Source organism: Macaca nemestrina, chromosome 1 (assembly GCF_043159975.1).
Source record: "Macaca nemestrina isolate mMacNem1 chromosome 1, mMacNem.hap1, whole genome shotgun sequence".
In the NCBI taxonomy this organism is placed as follows: domain Eukaryota; kingdom Metazoa; phylum Chordata; class Mammalia; order Primates; family Cercopithecidae; genus Macaca; species Macaca nemestrina.
In genome coordinates this window covers 121,298,871-121,319,765 of record NC_092125.1, presented here as the reverse complement: position 1 = coordinate 121,319,765, position 20,895 = coordinate 121,298,871, and the positions used below count along the sequence as shown (strand labels likewise).

The 20,895-nt window shown below is 44.6% G+C and overlaps 1 protein-coding gene across 7 annotated transcripts in view; it reads right to left on the bottom strand.

The window, feature by feature from the left end:
• Positions 1–460: 460 nt before the first annotated feature.
• The window catches only part of LOC105479197 (potassium voltage-gated channel subfamily D member 3), a 222,958-nt gene continuing 202,523 nt past the window's right edge, over positions 461–20,895 (bottom strand). For 2 of the 7 annotated variants that reach the window (XM_011737074.3, XM_011737072.3), the window contains exons 3-8: positions 19,183–19,345; positions 12,429–12,530; positions 11,963–12,052; positions 10,168–10,224; positions 8,754–9,001; positions 461–8,003 (exon numbers count right to left, since the gene is read on the bottom strand). In XM_011737074.3, coding sequence (XP_011735376.1) covers positions 7,802–8,003; positions 8,754–9,001; positions 10,168–10,224; positions 11,963–12,052; positions 12,429–12,530; positions 19,183–19,345 — 862 coding nt within the window. In that variant the 3' untranslated portion in view covers positions 461–7,801. The remainder of the gene's footprint in view (positions 8,004–8,753; positions 9,002–10,167; positions 10,225–11,962; positions 12,053–12,428; positions 12,531–19,182; positions 19,346–20,895) is intronic. The other 5 variants (XM_011737071.3, XM_011737075.3, XM_071093937.1 and 2 more) reach the window with 3 other exon arrangements.

Genomic DNA, 20,895 nt, shown 5'->3' with positions numbered 1-20,895 from the left:
CATATGAATTAATAATGTACATAGCAAATCCAAAATTAGGTCCAGTATGTCATTAAGAAGTAGAGATTTTAATTACACATTTAAATAAGATCCTGTCATCGATATATAATTGAATTTACTTTTTCCATCCTTTCCCCCACAATACAGCCAAGTTCAGTTTGTCATTGCTAGGGGATTTTAATTAGGGTATTGCTGTATCTTAATTAGAGACGAGGTTACCCATTAGTCTTCAGATTAATTGGATTCTCTATTTTGTGTTTGCTTTTTTTTCCCTCACAGAAAAATAAGCTGGAGGTAAGCATATGTATAACATACAAAAATACTAATTGCTTCAATTTCCATAAGCTTTTACCAGGAAAATGGCAGCTGCCACCTTCTCAAATAACAGGTAGCTATAGTCGTGGATGTGGAAGGAATCTTCCACATACTACTATTTATGTGTGACTTACCATTGTGTGGAAATTTTTTTTTTTTTTTTTGTCTGTCTAGGTGCATCTTTCCATTATCTGTTAGGAACCATAGAGAGGTTTAAGGTAGATTCACTTGAGAAGGCTCTGTGGTGGTGTGAAGAAGGTACTTGTCCTGGTTGATACTGCTACTACCTACTTTTTAACCTTGTACCAGTCATTTAACCTTATGATTCAGTTTTCTCATCAATAAAATGAAAGTTGGATTAGAAGATTTTTAGGATCCCTTCTAGTTCTATGATTATATGACATATGCTGAAGAAAAAATAGTTTCTAGTTCAGGAAAATGATAATCAAATTAAAAAATTCAGAAAGCCTTTATAAATTCAAGTAATTTGGACAAAGGCTGGTGTGAATTGGTTAAATATCTGAATTTGTGAATACTTTCAAATCAATACACTTACTGCAACTATTCATGTTAAGCTGTAACTTGAATTAGGCTAGCAATATTAACGTAGTGAGATATTTGAGAAACCTGCTGCTTTGAATAATTCTGACTTAGAAATAGAATATGAATTATTTTGGGTGATTAAAGGTAATATTTTCTAAAGTAGCTTAGGTATTACAGTAATATTTATTAAACTTTTAAAAATGTGGTTTAAAGGCAAACTTCAGCCCCCGAATACTAAAAATAATTGAACATATAGTACTTGTGGATCACTCTGTATGAGACAAGGGAGTAGTGTGAAGTTTTACGGGTTTTTTTTCCCCTTCCCTTAAATAAAATCTATGTTAGTCTTTTAAAAATACGTATTTTTGATAACCATAGCTGACAGTAGAACTCCATCGCAAGGTTATTGACTTGTTTTGGCAGAATGTGTTTATTATTTTGTACCTCTGCACAAGCTCATGTGTCTCACTTGACAGTTAGTGCATTTTAATGAAAAATCACAAATTGCTCAATGCACATCTGGTTTCCAGTTATTTCTACCCAAAGATTATTTGGGCTGTGGGTCTGCAGTGACACCTAGTGGGTGATAAGGATGTGAGCATCAATGATTAAAATGAATTTCACAGCTAACTTCTAGGGCTTTTGGGCATCATGTATTTGTCTTAATGTTCTCATTTCTATTACTGTTTTCATCACTTAGGATCTACTTGTGGGGAAATTAAAAGGATTCTCCTCATTGCCAGTGGTGAAACAGACTGCCTGTTGGTCTCATCACCTAAGTCAGAATTGTTAAGTTTGGAACAGATTTCCAAGATAACTAATCCAATCCCCATTTTTTGTTTTTTTTTTTGCATTTTTAGAGATGAGGGTCTTACTATGTTCCCTAGACTGGACTTGAACTCCTGGGCTCAAGGGATCCTCCTGCCTTAGCCTCCCAAGTAACTGGAACTACAGGCACATGCCGCTACGCTCTAATTCTCCATTTTTAACAGGAGGAAACTTACTGAAGCCAAGAGGGAGTTACTGATGTGAAGTCACAATTAAGTGCTAGAACCTAAACCTGAATCTCCACCATCCGATTCCCAAGCTTTCTACAATACCCCATACAGCATTTAATTCTGAGTTTTCTTTTTAGTTTGAGAACTTGGTACTCGGCAAAACCAGTACTGATACCTAAAGGCAGATTTTCTTTCAATAATATGGAGTCAGTGTTCAAAATAGAGCTGTTGATAAATAAAACCAAATGCTTTACCTGTTAGACCGTGAACATCCACAAATAACAGCATACAAGCAGGCAAGAACCATCAGGGATATCATAGAGGAGTTGTTTATGTTTAACATTGAGGGATGGAGTGGGAAGATTACACTAGGCCTTTAATAACCCATCTAAGATTCTGTGAGTTTTCTCTAGCAAGGTAGAAAGCCCACCTTTGTTCAAATTTTTCTTATTTTCTAGTATATACCAGCACCTTTGGGAGGAAAGGAGAATCAGTATTCAAAGAAACAGTCATTTAGGGTTTGTGGCACATAATTTGTTTAATCCAGATTGGATACATCAGGTACAGCAGTGGCACACGACTCAATACTGTAAATGATATACATGTTTTAACATATGCACTACAGTTTCAAAAGAAGACGACAGGAAACTCAAGAGTTTTTTTTTTCTTCATAGAAAGTTTTCATGTTTTATCTTCCTGCAGTTTTGTACAGTATATTTCTTCTTTGCCATTGTGATGTTGATAAGCAAAGCCCATTTATTATATGAAAATAGAAAAGAACACACTTGATGTATCTCACGATGACATTAATGGGGGGAAGGGTGTGACCTCTAAGTAAAACATTACATTGGAATGTCTGATTATCAAAAATATACCATCCCTCCCACCTCCCAGGTTTGTAAAATAGTCCATTGGTCCAAGGAGCCCCCAGGACGTGGGTCAGTGCCCTACACTGGTTAGAGTGACATCATCCAGTGTAGCTGAGTAACCTGCTAAGATAAATGTCATTCCCACACTTGAGAAAAAACATAGAACATTCTGAATAGAAAACAAGACTTAAAAGGAGCCCCTTTAAAGCTGTTTCATTTTCTGATAGCCACTTTCTCTTAGTTTTAATAATGCTCTTCGTGGTGCTGTTTGGGCTCCAAGGGTCATGGGTCATAACAATGTTTTTCCTTCATCTAGTCATTTTAAAGCTTTGCAAATAGTGGATTTCATTAGGAAATCAGAAAGAGAAAATAAAAGTTTGTCATGGTTACCATGCCAAGTAGTGTAGAAAGGAAATGAATATTGCCTTAAGTTCACAGCATTGGGATATTTTTGCCTTATAGTTACCTGGTAATTGAAGTGCGGGAGACTGGAAAACTGGAATTCATTAGTAACCTTAAAATCTAGTGTTAGCTCAATTTTCAACCACTTCCTCTGCAAAACTTAAGGAAAAACTTTTAAGTACATAATGTCTCAATGTACACTTTCCTTGTCTACAATCTAATAAGTGATATCCTGAACTGTAGGAATCATATTTTGAAAACTGGATAAAATCATCAGCATATCCACAAGTTGACGTTTTTGTTAATCATAGATTGGCATTACCTGTCCACTTTAAGTTCTGTTCAAATTCTGTGTGATTGTAAACTAATGTGTTCAACTGTCACTGAGAATATCTATTGGTCTTTTGAAAGGGAGTCTATGCAGTTAGTCCTGAGCTTGGCACTAGTTATGAAAATAGGAGATGAAGGAGAAATAGTACAGAGTTTGTTTCCAGAGATCTTGGTTTGTGGTGGTTCTAAATTGAATACTTCCCTCCCCCAAGTCACCACCCTGGAAATCCAGGTATTAAAAATATAAGCAAGCCTCAGAGCAGTGCAATAAAATGTGGAGGAAAAATCCTAGGACAAGATGTTTTAAGTCCTGGATTGCAATAATGGTTCTGCCACTAACTTGACATGTGAACTCGGATAAGTCATTCAGTTTCTTTCTACGTTTTCCCCTCTCTGAATCAAGGATTTAGCTACTTTACCTACTACCATCACAGACTGTCATAAGGACCACAAGGAGTATAAAAGGTATGCTTCAAAATGTCATTGTCCTAGTCTTCTCTTCATTGAGAAGAGAAAATATTTGACTAAAAAATATTGACTCTTAACTTGTTCATTGATTTCTGACAAAATTGATAGTCCATAGATGGTTCTACCTAGAGGATGGTGGTTTCCAAAGTATGTTTTCTGTTGGTACAGTCAGGTGATTTCCAAGGGCTGTGTCCAAATAGTATTGACATTTATATAACACTATGTCTCCAATTACAGTATGGATTATTTGATGGATCTTCTCCAAAGCATCATTGCTGTCAGAGGCAGTGGGTGTGGTAGAAAATGCATTAGACTAATAGCCAAAAGACTTGTGTTCTGGTCTCAGCTCTGTCATTCAATAACTGCATGACCTTGAACAAGTCATTTAATTTCTCTGGGTCTCAGTTTTCTATACTGTAAAATTAGATATTCTTAAATCTTTTCTAGTTCTGATATGCTCTTAATACTATATTTTCTAGGTTCCCATTCATTTGACATTTGAATGTAACTGTTTGTTTGTTTTGCCCTCCCCCTCTTAATGCTGAGTGGGATTGAATGGAATAGGTGGTTTTGGGAATCTTATTATGTCAAGGTGGTTCATGAACTATGAAAGCTCAAGGGTCATTGCACCAGAAAGCTATTGGCCCCCAGAAAACCCTGATATCCTGGTTTTTCAGTCACTGGCCAATGACTTAGACTTACGAAACCGATTCAGCATACTTTGGACCTTGTGTTTTCTTACCATACCCTTTAGCGGTGTCATCTGGCTGTGTTCTGTAGTGTAGATGAGCCATTTTCCAAAGGTTGACATTTTTTGGACCAGAAGTGAACTGAATCTTTTATCTCTGGCTAAGGCTACAGTGGAGGATGGAGAAAAAGGGGATGGTCTAATGGTCTTTTAGGAAGTGGCATGACGTGGGATCTGAACGTGAAGTGGAAGGAACACAAAACATTCTGTTGATTAGGACCAATTAAAAAAACATGGTAAATTGCTTGGGACATGGTATTTAACATTAATTTTTGTGGGAACCAGTAAAATGTTCCCTTGGTGCCCTATCAAACAGATCCTTTATTGAATCTGTCACTATTCTAACCCTGTAATGACCTGTTCTTAAATTCATCACAGGAAGTTTGTATGTGTATGCAACCATGTTCCAATTTACCTCCTTTTTTTTTCTTTTCTTTTTTCTTTCTTTCTTTCTTTTTTTTTTTTTTTGAGACTGTCTTGCTCTGTCACCTGGGCTGGAGTGCAGTGGCGCAATCTCGGCTCACTGCATCCTCTGCCTCCCAGGTTTAAGCAATCCTCCCCCTCAGCCTTCCTAGTAGCTGTGATTACAGGGGCCCACGACCATGCCTGGCTAATTTTTGTATTTTTAGTAGAGATGGGGCTTCACCATGTTGGCCAGGCTGGTCTCGAACTCCTGACTTCAGGTGATTGTTCACCTCGGCCTCCCAAAGTGCTGGGATTACAGGTGTGAGCCACAATACCAGGCCCTATTTACCTCTTTATCTCTTACCCCAGTCAGATCTTATGAAGTATGACAAAGATACTTAGACATTTGTAATTTTGTTCTATTATTCATTTTTTTTAAAAGAAAAATTCTTTTCTAGTCCTTTGCCTGCCCTCTAAGTGGAGGTTAGCCTGGTCTTCTAATGAGATGTGTATATGAAGGGAATTGATTTAAGTATGTATTTTCCGATGTGTTTAGGTTGGTTGTGTGTATACACATGTACTCTGTAGTTGTAAAGCTTTTCTGTCTTCTTAGTCTGTAAGCTCAGGGGGCAAGAACCACTCGATTCCCACATTAGGGGAAATCCTTGAGGCTAGACCCAGAGAAAGAACTCAGCCCGTGGTCAATGAGGATAAGTATAAGGATATAAAGATAGAAAGAAGGCTCCCTCTCCTCTGCCTTCTGCCCACATTCTGGTTAGGTGCCACCTCGAAACCTTTTGAGCCTACAGGGTCAATCGAGCTGGGGTCATAGGGAAGCCCACTACGGGTGTTTTTAGGTTCCTGGCTAGTGAAACTCATTTAGATGGCTGTGGTGGGCAGAGAAATTCTTGGCCTGCAATTAAACAGCTAACCACTAAGCTGTAGGATGGATAGGCAGCTCCCGAGGAGCTCATGTATTTCAGAGCCCAGGCTGCAGAGACTGCAGCAAGGTGGCTGGGTGTTGGGAAGGGCAGGAAAGGACTTGTCACTAACTCTGAGGCCCACCTACTCTGCTATAAGCAGTGAATAACCGTTAGGAGGACTCCAGAAATGCTGCCCCCAGCTCCACCAGGGTGCAAGCTAGTTGAACAGATACGTTGTCCAGGTGTTCAAGAAATAATCTTCACTCCTTTGCTCGCACAGAGGTGATCAGGCTTCTCCCCCATTTCAGCTATCTTCAGGGAGATCAGGCTGAAGCCTCTTCAGACATCAAGGCATCTTTCATAGCAGGTAAGAATCATCTAGAATCTCTTACTTGCTTTTGCTTTGAAGCATTTTTCTTGAGGCACACAGGCTTACCCTTCCACAGCCTCTGTGTGGGAGTTGTCTCAGGTGTGATATAAGTCAGAGGAATCTTGGTCCCCGTACCACTGCCCTCTCTGGAGGAAACTACTCCTGGGACCTCTTGGAAGGGCTCCGGATGGGCTTTATGGTGGGTCCTGAAGGAAGACTCCATATCAAGGTGCCATAATGACTGGCTGCGGCTGCAAGCCCTGGGTCCTTCCGTTCTCCCCTCACTGGCACATACCAGAGTTGACCGCTTCTCAGATGTTGGCGATTTGCCTTTTCAAGATTCCAGTGTGATAAATCTGTTCATTCCCTTTCTTTCCCAGAAACCAAAACTGCAAACACTAGTGGTTCCAACCCCAAGGGAAGCACCTCTGTTCTGTGAGGTAGACTTCCCTTACCCCTACACTCTCCCAATTTTTGCTTCACTCTTTCCTCCTCTGCAGTTGCATTCACACAGATAGAACTCCCAGGCACAAGTCTGTTGTGCATGGCAGTGATGAAGAAGGCTTTACTGATGTTTCAGGATCATTGGGATCCAGGTAGAGACAGATGGCTGGACACAGAAACAGCCAGGGGTAAGCAGAGAGGTACAGAGACAAGGGAGACAGGGACAGACAAAGGGTAAGGATTGCCGTGTGGTCACTTGGCAGCTCTGCGCAGGTCAGCTGGGCAGTGGGGGCCCAGGCTCAGTTGACCTCACCCACCTGGGGGAATGGAGAGAGAACTCAGCAATAACTGACTTCTTAGCCTAAAAGCTTTTGCTATAAAAGGAGAAAAAAAAAATCCCTCACAAAATGCATTGTTTTGGTTCAAAGGTGTTGGGTCCATGGAGAAAAACATTTCACAAAAATCCGTTGGTGTTTTTGTTTTCCACCTTTTCCCATGAATAAATATTATCCATTAAGAGCCTTGAAAAAGGTGCTTAAATACACAGTGTTATATTTTCTTCCTGTTTTGCTTGTGACAACTTGGCCTCTTTGCTGCTCTTGATCTTGTATTTTCCTCACTGGGGTCTCCAGAAACACTTGTTATTTGGTCTGAGTCTGAGGCTCCTCCATCCAGGCCCTGTCCTGGCACATAGCCTACATCCCCCACTGGCCCATCCCCGACCCCCCCCCCCCCCACCCTCCCTCCCTTCCTCTGGCCCCAGTGAGATGCAGTATCACAGGGCTATGTCCACGCTAGCAGCGTGAACCTCAGGTGCCCCTTTGCTGCCTCTTTTTCCTTCCAGGCACAAGTCTCAGTGCTAGGGGTACAATGGGGCAGGCAGAAATAGTGGGGAGAGCGGGGAGGGAGTGGTCCCAGTGGCCACCCACCAACATGCCAGTCCCCTTCATTCCCCACTACCCCCTCTGGCCCTCTGTCCAGTGGTTTTACAAGGCGGAGACCTTGACAACATTGCTGGCTATGGAAGGAATGTTCGTGTTGGGGCCTGGGCTGGCAGGGGGTGGCCGACTTTCCCCCTCTGGGGTTAGCGCTGGGGGAGTGGGGATGCTGATGATGGCTGTGGTGATCTGGGATGTTTTGCAGTTTGGTCTCAGTCCGTCGTCTGCTTTCAAATTAAGGCTGGAGCGACTGGGATAGAAAAGAGTGAGTTGATGATGGTTCCTGCTGGCCAGCGTCCCAAAGCTTCCTTGACCCCCTACATTCCTTGTTCATGGTAACCAGGATGATATTTTGTTGTTCCTCTATCTCTGCCTTTTGTAATCAGTTTGTAATAATCCATTCTAATTATTATTTCTAAACTACTAGCAATTACCAAGTTGTGTATAGTAGGCTTTGAATTGCAGAGTGTACATCACTCCCACCAGTGATTGTTTACCTATCATTTGTGGCATTTGGCATTTGCCTTCCCTGAATTCTCTGCAACCCATTTGGAGGTAGTGGGAAGTGGCCTAAATATAAGCAGAGAGGGAGGGAAAAGTCAGTCTCTGGGATTCAAAATCAGCCTAGGATAAGCCATGAGTAACACAAATATGAAAACTGTTTCTTGAGAAAATGGTTGGTCCATTCCTTGTACCAGATCAGATCATTTTTGTGTATCTAGAGACACGTTATTTTATAGGTATATATATAATTCTTTTTAAAGTTTTTTTTTTCCCCTTGTTACCTAACCCCATTTTCAGCCTAAACTACTGTAGTACCTACTCCAACAGCATATGAAGGACCTTTGGGTTTCCTTGCAAGGAAAGGAGGAAGGTAGAGGGGCTCATGCATTAGATAAGGGGAGTGGCTAGAGGATCCTCAAGGTTTTCCTAATGCTGCGATTGTCTAATTCTGGGAATGAGAGGATTCGAGCCTTTGGGGATGATGGAAGCCACCCACCTGGTTGTGAGGGAGGGCTGCTCACTGCCCTGGATATGGATCGTGCTGAGCTCTTGCATGCTGCGCAGGCGAGTAGCTGGCAGGTTAGAATTGGGCAGGTGTGTGGTCTTCTTACTACGACGGGAGCAGCAGGTGGTAGTGAGGCCTGGGTGGCTGGACAGTGAGGGACTTCTTGTGGATGGGTAGTTCTGCATTGAACTCTCCATGCAGTTCTGCTCAAACATCTGCTCATCAATAAACTCGTGGTTCTGTGAGAGGTAGAAGGAGAAGAAGTAGGAAAAAGAGGTAGGGACGAGAGAGGTAAGCCCCTATACGCTGTATGCCTGCCTGTCTCTGTTCTGGACCTTGAAGGAAGGGCTCCCAGCTGCCCAGATCACAGATAAGCATTCAGGAGGGGTGATGTCCCATGGGCATCCAATGAGGACAGAAAGAGAAGCATATTGGCAGCCCTGGCCATCAGCTCAAAGGGTAGGGACTGCAGCTGTGAAATCATGATGTGACATATACTCCATCTACAGCTTTGAGCTCTGAAGGGACATAGAGGACACAGAGGGATTCAGTGGCATCATCACAGCTAGAAGCAAAGACTTTACTTTCCAGGCTTTGTACAACATCTGCCAGAGGTGGCAGATAAGGAGTCATTGACTGTGGGTAGTGGGTATGCTAGGTTGTCTTTCCTGGATTTAATAGGTAAGGGTGTGACAAAAGCTTTTAAACATGGGGGTCATTCACAGAATTGGGAGAGCATTGATCCTGAAGGCCAGTGGGGCAAACTGTCAGGGATAGGGTTTCTTTTAATTATTATTTTCCCCACCTGATTATGGGATATGAGTCCTTAATATACCTGGAGGCACAGGATTCCCTAGGTCAAGTGTAAGCACGGGAAGGGATTGCTAAACTATCTCCTGACTGCAGGCCATTGGGATGGGGTATAGCTGAACCCAGGATAACTAAAAAATGGCTGTTTGGCCAAGGTGACTACAAATCTATGGCATTAATGGTCTGGCTAAGGCTGCCAGAGTAAGGAGAAAGTCTGAAGAGACATGGCATGAGAACAGAGTTCAGGGAAAGACCAGCCTGGCGGCAAATACCAGGAGTCCCCACGGAGCTGGGATGTGGCACAGACAGATGTGGCACATGGGGACTCACAGGATACCAGCACTGGTGCCATGTTCCACCACCCCTTCCATGTCCCTGGGGAGGTCCAAAGAGGGAACTAGAAAGACAGTTGGGTGGTTCAGCACAAGAAACTGGAAGCCTGAGCTGGTGCTGGGTGTGACAGCAGAGGTAAGAGGAGCCCCAGAAGAATCAGCAGCACATGCACAGAACCAGGCCGGGGGGTAAAAAGGGGAGAATCCACAGACTCAGAATTATCAGGGAGAAAAACATCAATTGAATTTTTAAAAAGTTATACCTTGATGGTGGAGGTTCGTACAGATAACAGGGGATCATCCACAAGATAGGACAACCCCTACAGGACAACATGCCAACAGAAGATAAAAACACCATTGATTGTACATTCCAGCATTCCCAAGCCAGTTTTGACATTCAATCTCTTGATCCCGGCATTCCACCCTTTGAGTCAAACATTCCATCCCTCATTCCCAGCATTCTGCCCGTTTTGTACCAACATTCCACCCTTTAGCCCCAACAGGACCCTGCTCAACCCCAACATTCACTCCTTCCATCCCAACATTCTGCCTCTCCTGTCCCAACATTCCACCCCTTGAGTCCAACATTCCTCCCCTAAAATCCAGCATTCCAGGGCTTTAATCCCAATATCTCACCCCCACAATCCAACATTCTTTCCCTCAAATTCAGCATTCCATCCCTTCAATGCCAGCATTCCATCCCTCAATTCTAAAATCCAATTTCTTCAATGCCAACATTCCAGTCCTTCAAACCCAAATGTTTTCACCCATATCCTTTCAATTTACACATTCCACCCAGCACATGCAACTTGGAAAGGGCAGTTGGGTCCAGGCCTATCCCTTTGGCAAGCTCAGAGTCTTTGAGAGAAAGTCTAGATACGAATATACATTCTTGATGATAAATCCTGTAAACTAGGGTTTGCAGAGCACCCTCCCATTTTGGAAGTCCTTGTTGGGTTCAACTGCCATCCACAGTGTCCACATTTGGCTCAGATAGAGTCATCTAAGCCAGGCAAGGTGATGTGTACCTGTAGTTCCAGCTACTTGGGAGGCTGAGGTGGGAGGATCACTTGAGGCCAGGAGTTTTAAGACCAGCCTGGGCAACACAGCAAGATCCTGTCCCTGCAGCCCCACACCCCTCTCCCTGCCAAAAAAAAAAAAAAAGGAGTCATCTAACATTTATTCTCTCTACATCTGGGAGGCCAGGATATGGAACATCTAGAATTAGGAAGTTCCGTCCTTAGTGTACTGAGCCCTGAATATAGACTCTTTGGGGAGGAGGTTCTAGAAAGGAGCAGGAAGGCTTTCACTTTGTTTCTCATTGGCTTTTCTACCCTGACCTCTCTTCCCTGTCTGCTGTTCCTAGCACTTATCTGCCAAGGGTCCAGGGTTGGCCCCACTGCCCTTCCTTTCAGTCTGATGGTTAGGCACAAGCATCATTCCACACTCCAGCTGTGGCACCCTCAACCATGGCTCTGTTTTAACAATCAGCCTGTTAGCATCTGGATCCCCTGAGAACCGCAGGGTGACTGGGCAGGCGTCGGGGCGGGGGCGTGTGGTACTTCTGAATCCTGGTTGGAGAAATACATGCACTGCCTCCACACACTGTCTGCAGGAGGATGTAGGGAGCCAAGGGGCCCACAGGCTGCATCAACCCAGCCCCAGAGGTGGGACAGAAATCAACACTCTTCTCTACTGTCCTATACAAATTCAGCCCAAGCTTTGAAGGGTGATGCCCGTCAGAACTGAGAAACTGATAGGCAGACCCCTAAGTCCTCAGTAATCAAGAAATGGGCTTTGGAGATGAGTGTAGGAGTGTGTGGGAGGCTGGGGGAGTGGCCTCCTCAGTGCTCCTGCAGGACAGAGCTGGCCTCCCACCCTGGTGACCTTGCCCCACTCCTCAGGGTCTTCCACTTGAGGGCCAGTAGATCTCATCACTACCTGTTGATCTGAAGGGGACAGACTTTGACATCTGGCCCAGAGTGAAGATGTGAGTACAGCCTTAGAAAAGGGTCAGGGTCAGTGCTGAAAAGGAGGCGGCAATGGGCTGGGACTCACAGTGGTTTTTTCCAGGCAGTGCAGCAGGTGATGATGCTGGCTCTCGATGAGTGAGGTGGTCTTGCCCATGTGCTCCTCTTCTGGGGTGCCCTAGTAAAAAAAAAAAGAGAGATTGAGTAAAAAGCTGGTGGCTCTTCCCCTCTCCAGCTCCTTCATTTCTCTACTAAAGGTCAAAGGGCAATAGAATAATCAAAGTTTTTTATTTGACCAAATTTCAGGGTCAGCATTGAATATGCTAGCCTTTGGGCTCAGAGGCCCTTGGTCTAAACCTGGTTTAGAGGTAGTGGTGATAATCCTATAGGAGTGGTGTGTGAATAGGGGGCTGTCACCTGGGGAAAGTTTGGAAACAAGTCCTCCTTGGGGTTCATACTAGGGCTCTGGGGTGGAAGTGCTGGTGTCCCGGGAAAGAGAAAAGAAGCCCATCCGCCCCTTTATGTTTCCCAGCCCAGGTCCTCTAGGTACCTACCGTCAGCTCCAGTGCCTCGTTGAGGAGCCCGTTACGCTTGCTGTGCAGGTATGCATTCGAACTGCCTGTTTTGGCCACACGGATCCTGGCAAGGCGGGCCTTCTGTGATTGGCAGAGATAATAAAAGAATGAGGGAGACCATGATACAAAAAGACAGCAAGCCTGGTGACACTGTGAGGCTGGCTTCCCAGGTGACACCTGATGAAGGGGATGAGGCTGTTTCTCTCCAACCTCATGCATCTCCAGTTATAGACCCAGGGATTGGGTCTGAGACGTTGCGTACCCACTTTGTATAGCTTGGTTGGGTCAGAATTCTCAGGAGTCTCCACTCATCTCTGCAGCCCGGGTATTATCCTGGCAGGAGAAATATCACTCATCCAAGCTCTATTCTCCCAAAGGTTTCATGACCTTTATCTACTCAGTATTGCAAAATGCCGTGTGCTATTCAGTTGTGCTACTCAGTTTTCTTATCTCTAGACTGCAAACTCCTTAGAGGAGTGTATGTGATAGCTGCCCTGATTCTCCTCTAGGGTCCAGTACAGTTTTCTGTATATAGTAGGTCCCCAAATATGAGTTAATTATGAGAAAAGCAAGGAGGGTGCCTATGTGCTCTTCAATGCTTCTTAACTCCTCTGCAATTTTTTTCTTAGCACTTATTACTAAGGAAAGATATGTTTTATATATTTATCTTGATACTTTCTCTCCCACTAAAATGTAAACTCCTTGAGGGCAGCAGTTTTTGCCTTGTTTACTGATGTACCCCCAGTAAACAGTAAGTTCTCGATTTTTAAAGTTAATAAGCACATTTACAATTGTATTTCTGTCTTCGGGAGTGGACTCATGCATGTATATATATATTTATATATATAAAATATATATAAATATATATATATATATATATATTTTTTTTTTCCTTTTGAGATGGAGTCCCGCTGTCACCCAGGCTGGTGTGCAGTGGCGCAATCTCGGCTCACTGCAACCTCTGCGTCTGGGTTCAAACAATTCTCCTGCCTCAGCCTCCTGAGTAGCTGGGATTACAGGTGCCCACCAACACACCAACACACCCAGCTAATTTTTGTATTTTTAGTAGAGACGGGGTTTCATCAGGTTGGCCAGGCTGATCTCAAACTCCTGACCTCAGGTGAACCACCTGCCTTGGCCTCCCAAAGTGCTGGGATTACAGGTGTGAGCCACCGTGCCCGGCTGCATGTATATGTTAACATGACTGCACATGACAGTGGGAATGAGTATAGGTACATGTGACAGTTGACTGGCTGTGCCTAAGAAGGGAGGATGGGACACATTTCCATACACTACTTGGCTTTAACTAGGACAACTGAAACTCTCCCCAGCTCCAACCTGGGAAGCCTTCAGCAGAGAAGGCCCACTGCAGGAAGGCTGCATGGTGTCTCAGTTCAAGCTCATCTCCCCTGCGTGCACAGGGAGAAGCTGAACACATTACACATGCTGGCTGCCCTTCTCCTTCCTAATGACTGTCATCATTGTCACCATGACAGTAGCACAACCAAAGACAGAGGACTAAGGAATGAGACTGAGAGAGGCAGAAGGGACTGGGTAGAGGTTTCTTGCTGGTTAAAAAAAATGCAACTTGAGGTTTGGGCTCTGTATAACTATTTACAGCCCCAGGCTCTTGCTACTGGAAGCAGAACAGCCCACAAGGATAGCAGACCCATCCTGGAGTAGAAGGGTCCCTCCTTCTGGCTCTGAGCAAGTCCACAGGCAACTTCAGCATGGACTCTACGCAGGAAAAGAGTCCTAAGGAAATTGTGGCAATTTCCACTTCTTGTCACCCTCTCCCCAAGTGTCCTGCTGGGCTGGTTCATCTGCTAAAAGGAGGCCACTGACTCAGGGGTTCAGGTGGTCAACAGAAGCACAAAGGACGTATATCTCTTGCTTTGTGGGAAGTATCTCTTTGCAGAAACAATTCAACTCCCTTCCCAGGCTTCTAAATATGGGGAAGGGGCCAGGACTTGAGCCTGAAAGATCTTCCCTTAAGTCTGAGGAAGACTGCTTCTCTTGATGAAGGAGAGAATAAAAAGGGGAACCTGGGAGAGAAAGGATGATGGCAAATCAGTGCTATCATGCCTCCTCTCTACAAGCAGAGAACATTGATTGGGGGTCAGGACAGTTCTACTCTGTGGGAATCCTGCTTAAGCCCTACCCTTGGCTAGATGTTTATGTTCAAGCAAGTTCCTCATCATTTGAGGATGTGGCTGCATTTGCTTTGGGTGAGTGCTGGGTGTTGAGAGTTTCATATGGAAATCCAATTGTGTCAAGCTTATTATAGTCTTATATAATTTGATTGCACCACTTGGAGCCAGACCTTTCTTGTATCTGGGGTCCGTCTTCATTAGTTTCTAGAGATGAAAGATTCTCCTGTTCTTCTTTGTGGCACTTCTTTTAATCATATCTTACCCGGGGCTCTATTAAAGCAACAGATTGTCATACCAAATGTACTAGATCATTTAATCACTTCCCACACAGGATAAAAAGGTTTGCAATGGATTTACAGAACCATACCCAGCATATGAAATTGGGTGGGGCTCTATAGCCTGGTTTTGAGCTCTTGGGGCCTGGGGCATGTGGCTTATGCATATTTTTATCTCTTAACACCCAACACAGGGCTTCACACCGAACAGGTGCTCAAGCAACGTTTATGATGGCTGAGGAAGGAAGAAGATCCTCTGTAGATGGCTGGAAGGCCATGCTTATACAGCCACTGTAATGGGCTCAATCCTTGAGTGGACTGGTCAGCTTCATCCTCTTCCATGGCCTTAAGAACAATGTGAGAGTTAAAAGAGAGCTTAGAGATCATCCAGATAAATTCAAAGACAAAAAAAAAAAAAAAATGGAGGTTGTGAGGGGAAGTAACTTATCCAGGGAAAGGCAGTGGACGATCAAGACTTCAGCTCAGGACCTCCAACTTTCAGACTGAATGTTGCTTCCAGAACATTCTCCTCCTCCTTCCCTGAATTTCCACCATCAGACAAGTTTCGAAATTTAAGCAAAGCCCAGGAGATTGCATTTTCAACAAATGTGGAGACTCCAGGGTTGGAGGAGAGGGGATTTGGAAGGAGGATGCTGCTACTCTGGGTACAGTTGCAGGCACCATCTATGTTCAAGCTGATACTTCTATCAATCCTTGAGAGGCCTCTCACAATTAAGCACTTTCTTCCTGTCTGGCTGATGGGTGCCTTTTAACCATGAGTATTTCTGTCTCTTGCCCTGGGAGAGGCAGTAGGAGGAGAAAGAGAAAGAAATGGAAAGCCAAAACATGGGCAGTTGCATTCTGGGACGTTTATTTCAGAGAAATTAAAACTTATGCTCACACAAAAACCTCTACATGATTGTGCACAGTAGCTTTATTTGTAATAGCCCAAAACTGGAATCAGCCCAGGTGTTTCTCAACAGGCAAATAAACAAACTGGTACATCTGTACCATGGATACTACTCAGCAATAAAAATGAATGGATTGCTGGTACAGCAACTTGGATGAAAATCCAGGAATCATATAGAATGGAAAAAGCCAATACCCAAAGGTTACCTATTGCATGAATTCATGTATATAACATTTTTGAAATTAAAACATTTATAAATGATGGAAAAATAAATGGTTTTAACTAGGACAACTGAAACTCTCCCCAGCTCCAACCTGGGAAGCCTTCAGCAGAGAAGGCCCACTGCAGGAGGGCTGCATGGTGTCTCAGTTCAAGCTCATCTCCCCTGCGTGCACAGGGAGAAGCTGAACACATTACACATGCTGGCTGCCCTTCTCCTTCCTAATGACTGTCATCATTGTTAGGGGTTAGGGACAGGGCAGGGCTAGGGCAGAAGGTGGGGTTATAAAAGGGCAACCCACGGGATCTTTGTGGTGTTGGAACTGTTCAGTCTCTTGACCGTGGCAGTGGATGCATGAACTTATACACACACACATGTACACACACACACCAGTCCAAGTAAAACTGGAGATATCTGAATAAGATTGGTTGGTTGTACAATGTCCATACCCTGGTGGTGATATATAGTGCTATTGTTTTGTAAAATGTTACCACTAGGGGAAACTGGTGGACAAACTTTGTAAGAGATTGCTCTGTGTTACTTCTTACAACTACATGAGCATCTATAATTATCTCAATAAAACATTTTATTAAAAAAAAAAGAATATGGGTATGCACCAGAACTGGAGATGGGGACCAAATGCCCCACTCCGGATGTTCCCCTCTCTCTGCCCACTGCCAGACCTCCCCTTATCTCCAGTTCACTTGGCTCAGAGGACACAATATCTAGGGCAAATAGTAACAGACTAATCTTAGTAATAATCCCAGTCAAACCAGTCATGGGAAGAGGATGACAATATAGCTACTTAGCTCCCAAGTATGTGGTCCGGGCTGAGAACTATCATTAGCTTCCTTCCCGTCCCATCTCTCCACTTTCCACCTACTTGCCTTGACCCATGGTGACAGACTCAAGGCTGGAGCAGCAAGTATTTATTTCCCTCTTATAGGAAGCCCAAGGTGACAGAGACAGAGCTGAGCAGCCTTGAGGAGAAACAGTATCCAGGCAAGGTGAAAACACTGTAAATATTTACTCTGATTTCAAGGGGAGAGAGAAGAGGGAGAGGGAAAGGGGCAGGGAGGGAGGGAGACTCATCTTTAGCAGCTAGAGGAAGGAAGAAGCCTAAGTTGCTCCTAGATTTTAATCACACAGGATGAGCTTTATAATGTCCCAGGGGAGAGCTGGGAACACACCTGTAATCCCAGCTACTCTGGAGGCTGAGGTGGGAGGATTCCTGGATCCCAGGAGTTTGACTCCATCCTGGGCACCATAGTGAGACCCTATCTCTAAAAAATAATAATAATAAATCAATTCCCAGGGGGAGGGGAAGGTAGCTGTAGGAGTGACTGAGAACGCAGCTGGAAGGGGCTATCACTGGTGTGTGCACAGCCGTGGGCTAGTGGGTGAGCTGAGGATTCCTGTGAACCTCACCTGCTCTGCCAGAAACCTGTGTTAGCCCTAGCCGCTTTGGGGCGGGGCCACTAGAGGATCCCTGGCCCTTCAGGGTCTCTGGTTCCTGATTGTGGGAAGGAGATCCCAGTTTCTGCATAATGAATTTAGACCCTATTCAAATTTGCTGCCTGACTTAAACAGGGAAAGAGGTAAGATTTCCGTTTCTGGGATGACTGGCAGGAAATAGGAGGTAGGGAAACCCTGGGTGAAGAGGTAAGAGATAGGCGTGTATGGGACAGAAAGGATGACGGACAGAGCCAGAAGATAAATCTTAAGGTGGCAACTTAACAGACTAGGTCAGCATAAATAGAAACATAGTTCAGCAGAGGCAGAGGGGACAGGAGGCAAGGAGCCAACCATAAAGGCACACAGAAGGTGATAGGCTAGAGGTGGGAACCAACTAGATTCACTATACAATTATATGTAAATTGTTATATAATAATTATTATACATTTTGGAGCTAGCTTTCATAACCTTTATAGCTTTGTGACGGTCGGCATACACAGATCTGTTCTGAAATTCTGGATTTCTTCCTCCATAACGACATTAACTTCCCTTTGAGCCTTTACACCCAAGGCAAGCCCTGCTACCTGGAGGTTATCCCTGCAAGCAGAAGGCCAGTAGCAGGAATTCTGTAGCAAGGAAAGAATCTGGCTGCAATGCATAGGGCCGACCACATAGTACGTGCTCAATAAATGTTTGTGGAATAATGGATAAAAGAATAAAGTAAGGAGACAAAACCCCAAGCCTCCAAAAGCCAGTCTTTCAACAGCTCTCCTCCTTTCCATTGTCCTCAGAAAGGCTCTGGCCATAATCCCTGGGGGCTGAGATGCTGCTGAAGGGGCACCACAGTTCAGCCCAGATCTGAAGACAATGAAAAACACCGCTTTCCCACTTCCCCAACCCAGATAACCCTCTTCTGAGAGGAAACCTGGGGAAAAGTCACTACCCAGAAACCTCACTGGCTAGATGCCTTAAAAATGCAAGTGAACAAGAGTTGGCTGAGTCGATGAGTTGTTCTAGAAACAAGGTTGAGGGCTAGCTGGAAAACGAGGCTTCTTTCTGAGCACCAAAGCCTTCAGACATTTTTCCTCATTGCATGGGCAAATGACCGTATTTTACCCTCTCCTGCCATTTTCAGCAGTGTATATTGAACATAATCTAACACTTTCCCCAGGACTGATGGTTAGTCTCCTGATCACCACCTGCAGTTGACTTCAGTGCCTTTACCCTATGATATCTTGGAGATTCCTAAAGCCTGTTGTGCCATTTGTCCTTGAACTCGGTGACCTTAGGATGCTTTCATTTCACACTATTTATTTTTCTTTTCAACAAATTTATTTTTGTCACTGGGTTTTATATAGGCTTTTATAGGATATTAAAAAGAGATTATGTTTCCTAGTAAGCTCTTGGCTGGGAGAGGGAGGAGTGCAGGGACGGCTGAGTGGCAGTGGCTGAGGGAGTGTAGGTGGAGCCAGAGGCCAAGGAAATTGCCATAGAATGTCCAAAGGTGGATGGTTTACAGATAATTGAGGGTTCATTGCATTTTGGAACTGATGGGCTGGAATTCAGGAGACCAATGAGCAGGAAGGGACCGAAGCTACCTTACCTTGCAAAGCCAGAGGCTGTCTGTGCAGTGATCCTCAGGAGCTCTAGGCCTGGCTCCCTGACTGCTGGTCCCCCGCATCCTTTACACTGCCCCCGCATCCCTGCGTCTGAGGCTTACCTTTTGTGCCCTGCGTTTATCAGCTCTCTGATTCTGGTGGTAAATCCGGCTAAAATTGGAAACAATCACAGGGACTGGCAGGGCAATGACCAGGACGCCACTCAAGGAGCAGATGGAGCCGAAGATCTTCCCTGCAATCGTCTTAGGCACCATGTCTCCGTATCTGAGAGAGGGAGAGAAACAGGGTGTAAGGGAGAGAAGGCCATTTGGGAAACAAGTGAGGCTTCCCTGCCAATCATTCACCTATTCATTCATTCACTCATTCAGCAATTGTTTAGAGTACCTACTATGTGCCAGGTACCGTGACATGGACCTGGGGGTGAACAAGAGAGACAAGATCCTTATGTGCAGGGAGCCAACATCCTAACAAGACCATAAACAATTAAGTGAATACATAAAAATATTGTGTCTTGGTTGGTTCTATGAAGAGACTAGAGAGCGGTGCTGCATCAGGTGGTGGGAGTGTGGTCAGGAAAGGCCTCTCTGAGGAGCTAACATTTAAGCTGAGAGCTGAATTTTGTAAAGGATCCAGTCATGTAAAACACCTGGGGACAAGTGTGTGTGGTAGAGGAAACAGCAAGTACAGAGGCCTTGAGGTAGCAGGAAGGAGTTTGGTCTGATCTAGGAATTGTCAAGGGTCAGCAGGACTAGACACCACAAGAGGAGGGTAAGGCAGGCAGGGGCCAGATCATGCAGCATCTGACGGGCCATGGGGAGGAATATGGGTTTATCCCATTCAGTGAGGCACCATGTTAAGCAGAAGAGTAACAGAATCTCATTAATGATGATAACAGCAAATAACAGACTCACCTATTCATGTGGATTTATAATTTACAAAGCACTTCTGCATATTTACCTCACACAAGCCCCATGAACCCTGTGAACTTTGTATTCTTATCCCCATTGTACAGATGCAGGAACTGAGGCTAATTACATTGACAGCTCTCCTTTGCTCAACTGGGATTAAAAGCCACTTTTCTTGCTTTTGTCTATTTTCCAGTAGCCATAGCATCTCAGAGGGGGACCATGAGCTCTGAAGCTCAGCCCCTTAAAGTTGTGAAGCCACTTTGGAACTGTGCTGGCTCCTCTCAGAGCTTGGAGAAACTCTTTTAAGTACTTCACACCCTAGCAGCTGCCCTCTGGGACCAGGTTGGCCTGGATCCTACTCAGTCCTGGGCAGGCAGGCCAGAGCCTCTGTCCTCCAATCAATAAGATACTCTCCACAGTGGTTAAGTGTTTAGTCTCCTCTTTATTGAGATAATTGAAAGGCCTTATTAAGCAAAGAGCTGTGATTACTCCTTCGGCTAAAGCCAGAAACACCATCTCCCCTGCCTCTGTGCCCTCTGGGTGTCTGGAGCAGAAACAGGCTTAGGATGACCAGGAATTGCTTCTGCTAAAATAGGCTCAAAGTCATCTGTCCTGAGGAAACCACGGGGCTTGGACTTCCAGAGAGGATGTGGAAGGGGATGGGGCAAGCCATTTCACAAGGATGTATGAACACCCAAGAACTTGGTGGAGGACATGGCAGAGGTAGACAGGTATTCGGTGAATGAATGAATGAATGATCTCACTTAAGCCTCTCAATTCCCTTTGAAGTAGGCTCCTGTTTTGAGACTGTCTTCCTCCTCCTTCAGTGTTCGTGCCCTTTGCCCTGGCTCGAGATTTCCTAGATGTGCACTAGCATTAGGGCCTGTGATAGAGCCTTCTAGATCT